Source organism: Belonocnema kinseyi, chromosome 9 (genome assembly GCF_010883055.1).
Source record: "Belonocnema kinseyi isolate 2016_QV_RU_SX_M_011 chromosome 9, B_treatae_v1, whole genome shotgun sequence".
Lineage (NCBI taxonomy): Eukaryota > Metazoa > Arthropoda > Insecta > Hymenoptera > Cynipidae > Belonocnema > Belonocnema kinseyi.
In genome coordinates, this window is record NC_046665.1 from 84,965,739 (window position 1) to 84,981,951 (window position 16,213).

The following is a 16,213-nucleotide window of genomic DNA, read 5'->3' on the forward strand; positions in this document are numbered from 1 at the left end:
AATTTTCGGATTTTCAAACACAAAAGATTCCATGTAAATCAAAAATACTTTTTTACACTCTCATATGACTCACTGAGTCACGCTAAAACCACCTTAATTGTTAGTCATGAGAGCAACCACCACCACTCTCTCGAAAGAGCAGAGAGAAGTGGTGGTGGAAATGCACTACCTGGACTTAAAGTAAATTTCTGCTCATTAGACAGGCATGCCAAATTTCTCCTCACTATACAGGCATGCCATATTTCGCCTCGCTGGACAGACATATAAATTTTCGCCTAGCAATACAGAATGCCAAAATTTCCTCCTCGCTGGAAAGGCAGAAAATAAAATATATTGGAACTCACCTTGAAACGTGACTTTGGATCGCGTTCTCTTGGGTATCGTCTTTGCAATTCTCGCTGCAGGAGGTGGAGGATGCACGTGTGTCGGTGAAGATGGCATCGACGACCAAGTGGGCCGTGGAGTGGAAGTTGCAACCGGGATTCTCCACGTATCAAAGGACGCAGCTGTTGCTCTCCAGGAATGCCTTCGCGAGGGTCCACCGACGACCTCCAGAGCCGGAGAAGGTATCGAAGTCAACGAGCCTCGATATCGACTCGGGTATAAATCCGTTGATAAGCGACAGTCACAGGGACTCGGTAGGCCTGTTCCAGGACTGCAACGAGGCCAATATCCTGCGGGGGATCCCAGAGATTCTCGCCGACTCACTTCCGGTGTACGGAGAATGCAACCTCGTGCATTGTAACATGTCTGAAACAGAAAGAAAATCAATAGTTTAGAGTTAGACTTTAGAAATGCTCTCAACAGAGGGGAAGTAATGTGATTTTCAAAGAAAATTGGAAAATAAGAAGGGAATCAATTCTTTTGAATAAAATTAATGTATGTGCCGTATTCATCAAATTTTTAATTAAAATATAGTGTATTTCCAACAAAATAGTTGAGGTCCCGATCAGACAAATGAATTTTCTGCTAATGAAATCACTTTTCAAATAAAAAAGACGAATTTTCAACCTATTAGTTGAGTTTTCATGCTAAAAATCGAATGTTTTAGACTAAAAGAAATTTCAACTAAGCGGTTGCAATTACAACCAAATTATTGACGTTTCAAGATAAAGATATCAATTTTTAACAAACAAAATTAATTTCTAACCAAATAGTTAAATTTTTAACAAAAGAGTTGAATTTCCAAAGAAGAATGATTTTTAAGTTAAAAAAGGACAAATATTCAATCAAATTGTTGGATTTTCTAGCAAAATAGGTAAATTTTCTACCCAAAAAGAGGAATTTTCAAACAGTGTTAGATTTTCAACAAAAGAGTGCAATTTTCAACCCAGAAAGACTCTTCAACTTAGAAAGAAAAAAAAATGTTAAGCAAACTGTTTAATTTGCAGTCCAAAACAATCAGATTTTTATAGAAAGAGATTAATTATTAACTAAAATAATGATACCTCAACCAAAAACACGAACTTTCAACAATAAATTTAATTTTCAATCAAATCGTTATATTTTATACCAAATAAGTTAAATTTTCAACAAAAATTGTGCATATTTAACGAGAAAATGATTTTTCAACAAAATATTTCAACTTTGAACTAATAGTTGAATTTTCAACCGAAAACTATGATTTTTTAACTGAAAATGTAATATTTGATATTTTAACAAGAGATTTTGTTTTTAAATAAAAACTGGATTGAATTTAGAAAGATTCCTCCGTCAAGGAAGAAACAAAAACAAGATTAATAAATTTTTGAATTTGCAAATTAAAAAGGCGAACTTTATACAAAACAGTTATATTTTCCAACCAAGAATATGATTTTTCTATCAAAAAATGCAATAGTTACTATTTCAAGAAAGAAAAAATGTTGAAAATCAAATTCCAAACAAATAATTGAATCCGCAACCAAACCAGAATAATTTAAAAAAATATTAATTTTCAACCAATCAGTTGTATTTTTTATTTGACTATGGATTTTTTTAAGCCAAAAGGCCGAAATTTCTAGAAAATAATTAAATTTTTAACAAACAAAAAAATTAATTCTGAACCAAAAATATAATAGTAGACTTTTCAATTCAAAAGAACTAATTTTCAACCAAGAAGATAAATTTTAAATCTAAAAGGTCGAATTTTGTATACAAAACGATGAATTTCTAACAAAACAGTTGATGTTTTCTATTAAAAATTGTCAAACAAAAGAGATAAATTCTGAACCAAAAGTATAATAGTGGACCTTCCAATTACAAATAATTAACTTTCGACCTAGAAAGATGATTTTTCTACCAAAAGATAAGTTTGCAATCTAAACGCGCGAATGTCTAACAAAACAGTTGAATCTTTAATAAAATAATACAATTTTCAATCAAAAAAGATTAATTCTCAACGAAAAATATTATCACACGCTTTCCAATTCAAAAGAAATAACTCCTAACCAAAAAAAAAGCATGACTTTTTTTAACAAAAGATGAATTTTCAATTCGAAAGAACGAAATGCCATTGAAAAAGACGAATATTGAACAAAACAAAATATGACTTTGCGATCAAGAGAAAAATGTGCAATCCACAAGGACAGATAATCCGGCGGATATAGTGATAGTTTTTTATGGGAATTTTAACAATCGTGTGACAAGCATTTTTTATTATAAGGTACATAAACCTTAAAAAAACGATTTGAAGATCATTAATTTAAAATACTAATGTATATAAATCAATTCATTTAATTTAATTAATTAGTCAGGACTCTGTATGTGTTAATAAGTTGAAATTAGAAATAATTATTTTAGGTGTATTGGGGCTTTTAATTAACGACTATCTACTGCAGGGCGGTCTCCCCTAAGTCATTATCTCGATTGCCTCCCATCATAATAAAATACATTTTGTATTCATGCCGAAAAAAAAAAACAAGAAAAAAGGAGAAATTTGTTTAAAACGGAGGAAAAAGAGGAATTTCATAAAAAATTTAATTTTACTGATTATTATTGATAAAAGAGGGCATTTAAAAAAAATTTTTTTTTAATATTAGAAAATTATTTCAAAAAATAATTGCAAACGATGTTTAGAGGTTTCATAAGTTTTTTAAATATTCGAAAATACTTTAAGTAAAAGAAAAAAATTTATGAGAAACCCAAAAAAGTTTTCAGGAACTCTAATTTGAAATTATTTTCTAAAATCTCCAAAAACCATGAGGACGATTTTAGAGCGATTTTTTTTTTAAATTCAGGAAGATTAAAAATACAAAGTTTCATAAAAAATTTGATTATGCTTACGTCATGTTTAGAAGTTTCAAAAAGATTAAAAGTTCATTTGAAACCTGAAAATATTTTTAAAAAGTTAATATAATGTACATTTTTGAAGATTTTAAAATTAAATTTTGAAGCATTTTAAGGATTTTGAAAGATTTCAGGGCAATAAAAATTTCTTAAAATTCATAGAAAAATTAAAACTGATTTTTTTAATTTGTTAATTTATTGAAAAGGCTCGATAGCTTTGGAAAGTTTAAACAAATAATTCAAAATTTGAAAAAATTTCAGAAAATTTAAACAAAGTGAAAAATGGTAAGATTACAGAAAACATTTTGAAGCTTTTTAATTTTATAAAAATTCTTTTGACATAGATGATTTCTTAAATTTCGAAAAAGACTGTAGAAGATTTTGAAGCAACATTTTACAATTTTGCAAAATCGCAGCCTTTTTGAAAAAATCGAGTAAATTTGAGAGATAATCAGAAGTTTTTTATATATACAACATAAATTTTAATTTTGAAACTTTCCTATAGGAAAGTTTCCAATTATTTTTCATTTTGAAAAATTAGTATCTGAAGAAAATTTAAAAACATTTAAAAATACTTTAAGGCAATTTTTGTAATTTTTCATTAGGGGAGACCTTCTTACAGTACGTATTCAACGTACAAAAGATATAATCATTCATTAAAAGCCCGAATATATCTAAAATAATTGATTCTAATTTTAATTTATTAAAACATATACGTGTCACTAAATAATATTAACTTACATACATTATTATTTTAAGTAACAGAATAGACATCCTATCTTTTTGAATATTTTGGAATCTTTATGATAAAAAGAGATAGAGAAAACTTATCACATTCTAACTCTTTGTCAATCTAGATTCACGTCTATATTTTTCGATACCCTCTTCTCTATCTTATCCTATCCTTTACCTATTCACGTCAATCATTTACTATGTATCTGTAAAAATAAATTCGCGTTAATCTTTTTTAATCTCCTTTTCTCTAAATCCCATCGTATTCCGGATCTATTAACGTCTGTCTTTTTCTAACTCTTTATCAATCTAAATTAATTTATATATATATTTTAATACCCTCTTTTCTATCTCATCCTGTCCTTCATAAATCTACGTAATATTATTCTATCTCTCGGTTAATATGAATTTCCGTCTATAGACGGAAGTTTCTATTGAAATTGAAAAAGATATATCTTTTTCAATCTTCTTTTCCCTATCTTACCATATTATACATCTAGTAAAGTCTATCTTTTTCTATCTATTTTTCAATCTAAATTCACATCTATCTTTTTCAATGCCATCTGCTTTATCTCATTCTACCTTTTGTCTATCCACGTCAATCTTTTTCTATTTTTCTTTCAATCTAAATTTACGTAATCTTTTTCAGTCTCCTCTTTTTTACCTCATCCTGCCTTTTATTTATGCACATCAATATTTTTCTATCTTTTTATCAATCAAATTCACGCCTATCTTCTTTAATATCCCCTTCCCTGCCTCATCATAGCATTCGCCTATTAACGTTTATCCTTTTCTTTCTATTTTTCAATCTAAATTAATGTATTTTTTTCGATACCCTCTTCTCTATCTCATTCTATCCTTTTTCTATGCAAGACAATATATTTCTATCTCACGGTTAATTTAAATTTATTTCTTTCTTTTTCAATCTCCTCTTCTCTATCTCATCGTATCATATATCCATCAATCTATATTTTGTAATACCCTCTTCTCTATCTCGTCCTATCCTTTATCTATCCTCTTCTATCTTCTATCTTCTACTATCACTTTGTTAATTCAAATGCCGGTCTATTTTTTTAATCTCCTCATCTCTATCTAATCGTATCCTACATCTATCAACGTCTACCTTTTTCTATCTCTTTGTCAAGTTAACTTCACGTACATCTTTTTGAATCCTATTTTCTCTATCTCATACTATCCTTTATTTATCCTCGTCAATCTTTTACCACCTCTCTATCACTCTTGTCTATCATTTTCAATCCTCTCATTTCTATCTTAGCCTGTCCTTCATCTATCCACGTCAATATTTTTCTCCTTCTCTATTAATTTGAGTTCTATATTTTTCAATTCCATCTACTCTATCAAAGTCTGTCCTTCATCTGCCCACAAAAATCGTTTTTTATTTCTCTGTCAATCTAAATTTACGTCTATCTTTTATAGTCTCCTCTTCTTTAGCTCATCCTATCCTTTATTTATCTACAACCCTATTTTTATATCTTGTTAATCTAAATTCACCCCTATCTTTTTCAATATCCTCTTCCTTGCCTCATCATAGCATTGATTTATCAACTTTGATATTTTTTTATCTATTTTTCAATCTAAATTCACCTCTATCCTTTTCAATACCCTCTTCTATATCTTATTCAATCCATTACCTATCATCGCCGATATATTCCCATCTCTCGGTTTTCCTAAATTTCCATCTATCTTTTTCAATCTCCTCGTCACTATCTCATCTTGTCATATATCTATCAACGTCTATCTTTTTCTATCTATTTTGAATATAAATTCACTTTCATCATTTTCAATACCCCCTTCTCTAGCTCATCCTATCCTTTATCTATCCATGTCAATATTTGTGTACCGCATTCAATCTAAATTCCTATATATCTTTTTCAATCCCCTCTTCTCTATCTCATCCTACCTCTTATCTATCCATGTCAATCTTTTGCCATCTCTCTGTCAATCTAAACTTTCGTCTATCTGTTTCGATCCCCTCTTTTCTATTTTATCATTTCCTTTATCTATCCTCAACAATATTTTTCTATCTCTCTGTCAATCTACATGTTCCCCTATCGTTGCCGATCCCCTGTTCTTTATCTCATCCTATCTTACGTCTATCACAGTATTTCTCTTTCTATATTTTCGTCAATCTAAATTTACATTTATCTTTTTCAATTCTGTTCCCTACCTAACTCTGTCCTTTATCTATCTACGTCAATCTGAAGCTTTTGACACTAAGCAGTTGACGGTAAGAATAAGCAAAAAGTGAAATAAGTCTTCGGGCCTATAAGCAGAGACCTGGCAAACCATTTAGCCAACTATGACACAGTTGCCGACTGAGGAATGGAAATAAATTTCAAATATGTATAGGTACATAAGCAGAGATGTTACGTTGTCTTTCTGGTGCGTGGAAACCGTTAAATTAATTTTCTTAATAAATTCCCTAACTTTTCGACTGATCCCCGAATTTTGAGGGACTTAATCGCGGAATATAGAAAAATAGAGACAAATATTCAAATTTGTATTTAAGAGACTACTCGATTAAGAAAGATTGAGAAAGAGATTGGCAAAGATTGAAATTCGTAATAAATAGTCTAAGGGATAGACAAAAATAAGAGTCCATGGTCTCGAAATGTAGAGAAAGAGATATAAAGTCATTGAGATTGGGGATAGGAAAATATAGCGATTAAAAGATAAAAATAGATATCTTTTTCAATATTTCTACTTTCAGCAGGATATGGAGGTTTCCTCCACTTCAAAAGAATTTTAGTAGCAATTAGAATAATTTTAAAAGACGTTTGAAAGATTTCAAAGTTTTAAAAAAATTCAAAAATTAATCTTTTTACGAATTTTTAAAGGTTTCAAGAAAATACAAAACTTTTTTTAAGATTCCTGAGGAAATTGTAAATGATTTTTTATTTCGGAAAAATAATTTAAAAACGTTATAATTTAGATAGATTTTAGGGGCATTTTTTAATTTTGAAAGATTTTTCAAAGTTTCAGGAATAATTCGAGACAGTTTTAAAACTGTTTAAAAATGCATCACCTTTGCTAGAAATTTAATCTTTTCTGGTTAAAAATGAAACTGTTTGGTTGGAAATTAATCAGTTTTTTGGTTGAGGATTCAACCATAAAATGTTGAAAAAATTGACGCGATCCTTTAAAAGGGGGAAACTTGGGATCAATAGGGGAAAGAATTTGAGTTCTGAAATCGATGGGATTTAGAAGTTTAAAAAAAGTACAATGTCTAAATTGAAAAATTATACACTACAAAAGGTTAAAGCCTCTGATATAAAAAATAATTTAATAGCCCTTAATAACTCTTGTTGACGCACCTCGAAAGTTTCTTGAGTGTCAGAAAATATTAATTATCCTCTGGAAATAATGTAAGTTGGATACAAAAGTTATTTATATCTCAGAATATGGAATATGGAATAGGGAAGAAGCAAAAAGGTAAATTATACATCTAGTTGAAGGACGATTACTGTTCCGTGTGGACTCATAAAGTTACGGTTGAGTGGCGTCAATCAGACTGGCTTAAATGGGTTAGTGAAATGCAGTTGTAGTTCTATCGCTTCGGCATTGAAGTACATTATACATACATTGTACAATGTACATTGCATAATGTATGCTATATCTACGTGAGATAATTCTCATTAAATATAAGAGTAAATGAAGAAAAATGATTACTCATCTGCAGGCAGACATGATACAGACTCTGGGAGTGTAGTAAATCGCACACTTCACAGCCCAAAATCCCTTCAAAATAGGAGAAATTAGCTGATTTTTCACGAAAATAGGCGAAAAAATTATTATTTTAAACTAACGTAGGTACTAGTATTAATTTAACATAGAAACGCTTCAAATTATTAATAGCTTAAAGTAAAAATATTGCATTTTCAACAAAATAGACGAATTTTCAACAAAATAGTTAAATTTCCAACCAAAGAGACGATTTTTTTTAGATAAAATGATAATAATATAACAAAAAAAAATGAATTTTTGACAAAGCTGTTCATCTTTCAACCAAAAAGTTAAACTTTCACCCAATTTGTTGAACTTTCGACCAATTCTACGAATTTTCACCAATGCAGTTAAATTTTTAACAAAAAAAGTTCATTTTCAACCAAAGAGTTCAATTTTTCACCGAATAGATGAACTTTTAACTAAAATGATGAGTCTTCAACAAGAAAATTAATTTTTAAGAATGCAGTTCAACATTCAAGTTTAACAAAGTAGTAAATTTTGCAAAAAAAATAATAAATTATTAACAAGAAATATAATAGCTGATATTTTAATGAACAAAAGTATTCAATTTCAAATTGAAAACAGTTGAGTTCATCCAAAAAAGACGAATTTGTAAGAAAATAGTTGAATCCTCAACCAATTCACATTCATTTTCAACCACGGTCGTATATACGCCCATGTTTTCAACCAAGCAGTCCCATTTTTAACGAAAAAGATTTTTTGCAACTAACAAGATTAGTTTTCAGTCAAAAAGATAAATTTTCAAGAAAGCAGGTGAATTTTCAATCATCAAGATTAATTTTCAACCAAGAAAGAGAAAATTTCAACAAAGAACTTGTTGATACAAAAATATGGATTTTTAATCCAAGAGAACGAATTGTCAAAAAACAGTTGATTTTTCGACTAAAAAAAAGATGAATTTTCAACCAAATGGTTAAAGTTTCTAATAAAAAAGAGTACACTTAAACCAAAATAAGTTGTATTTTCAAACAAAAAGTTGAATCTTCACGCCAAAAACACGAATTTTTAACAAAACAAATGTATTTTCAACCAATAAAGAAGAATTTTCTATCAAAAAAGACGATTTTTCAACAAAACAGTTCAATTTTCTACCAAAACATATGATTTTTACAACAAAATAGTTGAGTTTTCAACCTCAAAAAGATAAATTTTCAAACAAATATTCTAATTTGCAAATAAGAAGATTAAAGTTTAATTAGAAACAGTTGCATTTTCAAGCAAACAGTTTAATTTTTGTATAAAAGATGAATGTACAACAAAACAATTACATTTTTAACCAAGAAAGAGAATTTAAAAACCAAATTTTTTTTAAAAAAAATATGAATACAGTGAACCCCTTCAAAAGCCATCCTTTCTATAGCCCTTCCGAAAATTGACGAAGCGCCTCAGACAGGTGTAATAAGAGCTGCGCGGGGTGCGCGGGATCTGCTGTTGTCACTCAGGTGAGCACTTAGGTGTTAACAAACAAAAGCGAAACGTGCTATAATAGAGTTAGTTCTCACCCACCGTCAGCCCCAAAATCGGCGCTATAGAAGAGTTTCACTGTATTTCAATTTTCAACCGGAAAAGATGAATTATCAACCAAATAGTTGCATTTTCAATCAAACAATCTAAGTTTTCATCAAATAATTGTTGAATTTTCAACCTGCAAAAATGTATTTTTAACCAAATGATTAAATATTCAAGAAAAAAAATACAAATGCTAAAAAAACAGTTAAATTTTTAACCAAAAACTTGTTACCAAAAAATATTAATTTTCAATGTGAAAGTGCAAATTTTCTATCTAAAAAACAAATTTAAAAAAATGAATTTTGGACAAAGGTATTACCTTTATCATAATAAATTAATTTTCAATCTATTTTTAGAGCTTCACTTAAACAAAAAAACTTTGTTTTTCAAGCAAAAAGGGTTACTAATTCAATTTCTATTAACTTGCGTTTTATATCCTTTCAGCACTTTTAACTGAGATAAATAAAAAACAACTTCTAGACCAAGATCAAATGTTAGATTATCTTTGAGGTAATACACTGGAGACTCACTTTACCGGATCCCTATATACCGGATAAGGTGGTCCAAAGGGGCCACAGAGAGGCATTTGCAAGGTCAGCGGGGTTTAGTGGTTTGCGGTTCGGCACTATAAGAAGCCACAAGCAAGAACGGGATGAAGCACGGTTTGGAGAGTTCCGATTAATCGAGAAGGCCATTGAGGGTACCCCCGAAACGCCTGGTAAAGTGGGACTCCGGTGTATATCCAAAGGGGAAGTTTCTGAAAAACAGCGGGGAAAAGGAGAAATTGTTGAAAAAAGGTGAAAATGGGGAAACGGGGGAATAGGGGAAAGGGTGTTAAGACTGATATCGCTTTAGCTTCACTCGACCGACCTTCGGGTGCCAACTCCATTTGTTTCCGCGCATTTACTGTACCCATTCTACCATGTAAACATGTAAAGTATGAACTAGTTAGCTGCTAGTACTGACTGAATAAAGCCCGTTGCTATTACGGTAACTGTTGTACGTTACGCTGGCAGTGCTCTGATGTTCATCTAATAGGCGTATATTTATGGAATGGAGAGTTTCTATATACGTTTGTAAGCAGTTGAGCATCAATGCAATCCAATTAATATTTCTTTTGTTATTTTCCGGATTTTATCAAAAGCACTTACTGCTCATTTATTCATTTCAGTCCTCAGACTCATTTGAGATATGCAAAATAGTCCCCGTGAGGAAAAATGTTCGGGCAGTCTGGTTACAGGTCTGGCCCAGGTCTGGATTTATCTAGACTGTCTAGACTGTCTAGTCTGGACGAACTGATCTGGCTTACACTGCCCTGCAAAAGTTTGGGCTCACTTAGAAAAATCGTTTTTTTTTGTATTCATCGCTTTAATTATACCGGAACTAAAAAAATGTCTCTTTAAAAGGTATCTGATTTTTTTCGAAATTCTGTTTAAAATAAGCCCATGGTGAAGCCTATTTGTCTAGTTTTTAAGTAGATATTACAAAAATAGTGTAAATTTCAATGTTTTATTAAATTTTCAATAACTTCGGAAATAGTCAACGTTTTTCAATGTTCTTGGGCTAATTTTAAAGCTTTTTTTCACCGTATCACAACAGCTTACGAGTATGAATCGTAAAAAATTTCTTTTCGAATTGCAAAAACTTGAATTTGTAATAAAAAAGTTGGATAAATTTGAAAACATCTTGTCTGTAGGCAAATCAGAATAAATGTTAAATAAATATATATTTTGAGGAAATTACATAGAAAATTCATGATTATATGGTGAAAAAAGCTTCAAAATGAGCCCAAGAAAATTGAAAAACTTTGACTATTTCGGAAGTTATTGAAAATTTAAGAAAACATTGAAATTTACACTATTTTTGCAATATCTACTTAAAAACTAGACAAATTGGCTTCAACCTGAGCTCATTTTAAACAGTATTTTAAAAACAATCAACCTTTTAAAGAGACATTTTTTTAGCTCCGGTATAATTAAAGCGATAAATACAACAAAAAAAAACGATTTTTCTAAGTGAGTCCAAACTTTTTCAGGGCAGTGTAGGTCTGACGCCAGTCTAGCTCAGGTTTGACTTTATCTAAACGGTCTAGTCTGGAAGGTCTGTTCTGGCCCAGATTTGGCACTTGTTAGCTAGCCAAGAACGAAAAAAAGCACAAGTTCCGTCAGCAAATTTTTTTGACATACTACACAAATATTACATGGTGTCTACAATGATGGAAAATTAGAAATTCAAAGTATAAAAACAAGCCTTCTTTTCTATCACCTTGATAGTCTGGCCTGGTCTAGGTCTGGCGGTGATCAGCGAGCCAATAGAACAAAAATCTTAAGTTCGATCACCAAATTTTTTTTTTGATGTATTTTGAAAAAGTTACAGGGTGTTTAAAATAATGGAAAATAAGAAATTCAAACTATGAAAACACGACTTTCTTTGTTATCATCTTGACAGTCTGGTCTGGTCCAGGCCTGGCATTGATCAGCGAGCCAAGAAAAAAGTCTAAGTTCGATACATTAAATGTTTTCTTACATGTCAAAAAGTTACAGAGTCTATAATAAAATTTTTTAAACTGAAAAACTTGATAGTGAAAATTTTTTATCCAAGTCATTAAAACAATCAAGTTTTCCCAAGTAATTGTAATTCATTGCTTGGCCCTCGGCGTGCAGACATCTTGCCAACTGACGTCACAGCTTGAAGTATTCTGACAGTGCTTGGCTCCGACCTCTAGGAAACAGTGCTATTTTTTGTCGATCAAGTGTCACAAATTGTCAAAATTTCTTATTATTTTCTTAACAATATATTTATCCAGCCAAAAGTTAGCTGTAAAAGCGGAGGCATAAAATGTACCAAATGTTTATTAAGTTATGAAATAAATAGTAAGTACAAACCTTCTTTTTATCTATTATAAAAGAATAATGATTGGAAACGATAATTTAATTTATTGATTGTATTGATGGCAATATATTTTTGACGCAAATTTTGAATTTTTACTGATTATATCAAACATGTATATTATATATTTTTCTAGGAAATCATGTTTTGCTTTTTGAGTCTATCCTCAAAGCGTATTCTCTAAACATGGACGATATGATTCTCAACGATAAAACATTAATCGATCAGCCATTAACTAGTGGCTGACGAGCCAATAACTCGCGACTGACCAGCCTATAACTAGCGGCTGACCAGCTCATAACTAGCAGCTGACCAGCCCATGTCTAGTGGCTGACCAGCCCCTGCCCATCGGCTGACCAGATGGTCTGGCCTGGGGCTAGCCAGACAAAACGTTACACTTTTGGCCAGGCCCAGGCCAGACCATCTGGTCAGCACCAGGGCTGGAAACCTGGCGGTCTGGTCTGGGCCAGGCCAGCGCCAGAACATTTTTCCACACGGGTCTTAATAGTCAGTCTTTGACATGTTAACAATCAAAAGTAACGCATTAACGTTGCCGTTAATTCCTAAATAACCTTGGCATATCCTTAGTATATCTCCGTCGACGTTGAAGTTTGTCACAGATATGGATTTCAAAGTTGTGTAATTAATTTTTAAAAAACTAAGAGCCACATCAAAAAAGTAAAAACACTTTTGGATTCGTCTCGGAAATATCTCGGTGTGCATTTTTTGTTTTTTTGTTTAAACACTTCTTGAAGCAATTAAGCCATTTGTTATCTTTCTGCAATTATTATAAACAAAGTATGCATCGGATCAAAAAACCAAGTGCACTAATGCATTCCTCTCGAAAAAATCTAGGTATGCATTACTTTGTTTTTTCGTAAACCCATTTTTTAAACAATTAGAGCATTTGTTGTTCAGCGCTCTGTTGCTCCGTGCCCCTAGATATGGATTTCAAAGTTGTGTAATTAATTTTTAAAAAACTAAGAGTCACATCAAAAAAGTAAAAATACCTCTGGATTCGTATCGGAAATACCTCGGTGTGCTTTTTTTGTTTAAACAATTTTTTAAGCGATTACGCCATTTGTTATCTTTCTGCAATTGTTATAAACAAAGTATGTAAGGTACGCCAGGCTTTTAAGATATAATCATGTGACAGATAATTGGCATGTATTTCCTTAAGTTAGGTCACGTTTAATATTCAAAAGGGGACAGTGTTTGCTGTAAATCCATAAATTATCATTCTATTCTTATGGTTAATGAGTGGAAAAACTACCTGTCAAACAGTCTGGCAAGATGTATCCCAATATATATCCGAAGAGATCTTCAATCACAATAGATCTATTTCAGAATATTAGAACAATATAAACATTGGAGGGATCTTGAGAATTGTAAAGTATATATAGACTGCTGGGCAGTCATAAATAATATAATACGAATTAGATAATAAAAATTTGAGCTACCTAGCATTGGCGTAGTTGTTTAAAAAATTGTTTAAACAAAAAAACCAAAAATGCACACCGAGATACTTCCGAGACGAATCCAGAGGTGTTTTTACTTTTTTCATGTGAATCTTAGTTTTTTTAAAAATTAATTACACAACTTTGAAATCCATATCTGTGGCAAACTTCAAGGTCGTTATCTCCACAGGATATGGGATATCCTGAAAAATGACCTAAAAATCTCCCGGGATATCCGTGGCATATTCTGACGTGCAAATTAAAAAGACACTTAAGTCACATTTTTGAAGAAAATGAGATTTTCGCATCAATCGATTCGCAAAAGAATATTTCATCTATCTACGCAAACGAGAATTCTGAAATCAAATAGATTTAATCAAATAACAAGTTTTTTGCGATTAAAATTTGTAATTCGCTGCAGGATTAAACCGTAAGTCACTGAAAAATTTCATTTGGCCTCTAAACGTCAGGTATGACGTATGTAAATACAACTCAGAAGACCGCGTGTGATCGACTCGAGGTCTTTTCAATTTGTAAAAGGCTCGAGGCGTCTTCAAAATACAATAAGGTCGAGGTATTTTACAGATAAGAAAACCGCGTGTCAACTCACGGCTTTTTTTCCCTGTTTTTTCCACTATGAGCAACCGCATGTCGATTTTTTATAGCAAAAAACAAAAATGTAAATTTTTTTTTACAGATTGAGACAAATATTCATCAATTTGTATGAATGACGTTGAAACATTTATAAAAAATTAATTGCGTAATACTTTTTCGAGGAAAAATCTTTCTCGTTGATTTTCTACGTTCGAAGTTGAACAGACATAAGTGTTTTTTTTAACTTGTGCGACAGTATTCCAAGGATATCGAGATCTCCGCCACGTACGATATCTACTCAATGTCCTGTGTATGATATACACAATTTTGGCAGTAGAATCCAATATTTTTGAAATGTGTATTTATTAAAATATGTAGAATGCCTGAAAACATCTTTCAAAATCCTATCTCAGTATAATTATCAAAAAAATAATACCGAGAATAATTTTCATACCCAATAACAGCCTTCTTACAATAAAAAAACAAGTCACTTTCTAAAAATTTTGAAGTTGGCTGTTATTGTATCTGTAAAATCTAAATTGCGCAGTTTAAAGATCGCACTTTTCAACGGCAAAATCAGTTTTTATGATGAAAAAAGAAAATCAAACTAATATGTTCGGCGTTGGTTTGTATAATATAAATGACAATTAATTATAATTTGCCATAAATATTCGAAAAATTTTCAACTTTTCTCAAAGTGTCACTTATTACTGAGCGACAGTTTTCGCACACTGACAGCTATTATGGAATTTACCCGAAAGTGACTTTAGAGGGGACTTTACCATTATTGTATTTTATAATGTTGTACTTTCTTTATAAAATCTACGTAAAAATGCATTATATTATTAAATTATTTCTTATTTTAATGATACGATTTAATATAAATATAATTGGCAGTAGATATATCTGAATTTTCAGTAATACACCAAATTATAGAATTGGGATATCTTGGGGATATCCTTGGCATATAAAATTGGAACATTAATGGGATATCCTGAGGATGTTCTGAGATGTCCGTGGGGCATTCCAGGAAATCGAGATTTCCACACTGTACGATATTATTTGCGATATCCCTATAGGATCTCCTGGGATATGCCCATGATATCCTGGGAGATAAATGGGATATCGCGCTGATATCTCATGTTGTGAAGGCTGTTATTTTTTCAAAAATTAACGAATAATAAAACACGTGAGCCGTCGCGGGACGCCCGGCAGAAGTGATAACTTCATATTTAAGGGGCATTATTCCTCAACTGCCCCAACTCAAAAAGTCATGTTTTTCGATTGTCTCTAAATTCTAGGAATATGTTCGCCTACCCAACAGTAGTTAATCCACAAACTTATAGACCAGGATTACCAATCCTCCCCAAGTAAGGGGAGGTTGAATTTGCAACCCCAATGCCTGCAGGGGTAGTTTCAAACGCCTGTAACTTCCTTTCTAATTACGCTATTTAAAATTTTTATGAGGGTTTTGGAAAGTGCTTTTTACACGCTTTCATCCTATTTTATTATTTATAACAAAAAAATTGTTTAAACAATTTTTTCAATATTTCAATTGTTTATTTAACTTTTTTCGCAATTTAGGCATCTACGATTTTTTTTAAATAGTCTCAAAAGAAAGCTTGACTTTTTTACTATGAAAAATGTCTAATAAGGAAATGGACAATTGAAATTCATTGAGTTACAGAGCCGGTTGTAGATGGAGTCCTCGCGCTCGCACTCGGGCGTTATGCGGCAGCATACCGCGGAACAGTTTTCAAGTATGCCATTTTTTTGTATTACTCACATTGATCCAAAATTGCATGAAGTCATCGGAAAAAAACTATTCACTTAATCGAAAATATTGATTAATTGAGCATCTGATATTAGATGCTATTGATATTAAGCATCTAACTGTTGACTCCAGTATAGAATTGACTGACTACCATGACTGTTTAAAAGTAATAATGTGCAGTAATCCAACTCCTGCTTGTCATTTTAGTGAATTTGAAAATTGTCCT

At 31.3% G+C, this 16,213-nt stretch overlaps 1 protein-coding gene across 4 annotated transcripts in view; it reads right to left on the bottom strand.

Moving 5' to 3' along the window:
- LOC117179386 overlaps nt 1-16,213 on the bottom strand; it is a 95,219-nt gene that overhangs the window by 34,227 nt on the left and 44,779 nt on the right. For all 4 annotated transcript variants that reach the window (XR_004467915.1, XM_033371120.1, XM_033371119.1 and 1 more), the window contains one exon: nt 345-750. Coding sequence is in view for 3 of the 4 variants with exons in the window: in XM_033371120.1 (XP_033227011.1) it covers nt 345-750 (406 nt within the window). In the remaining variant the exon portion in view is untranslated. The remainder of the gene's footprint in view (nt 1-344; nt 751-16,213) is intronic.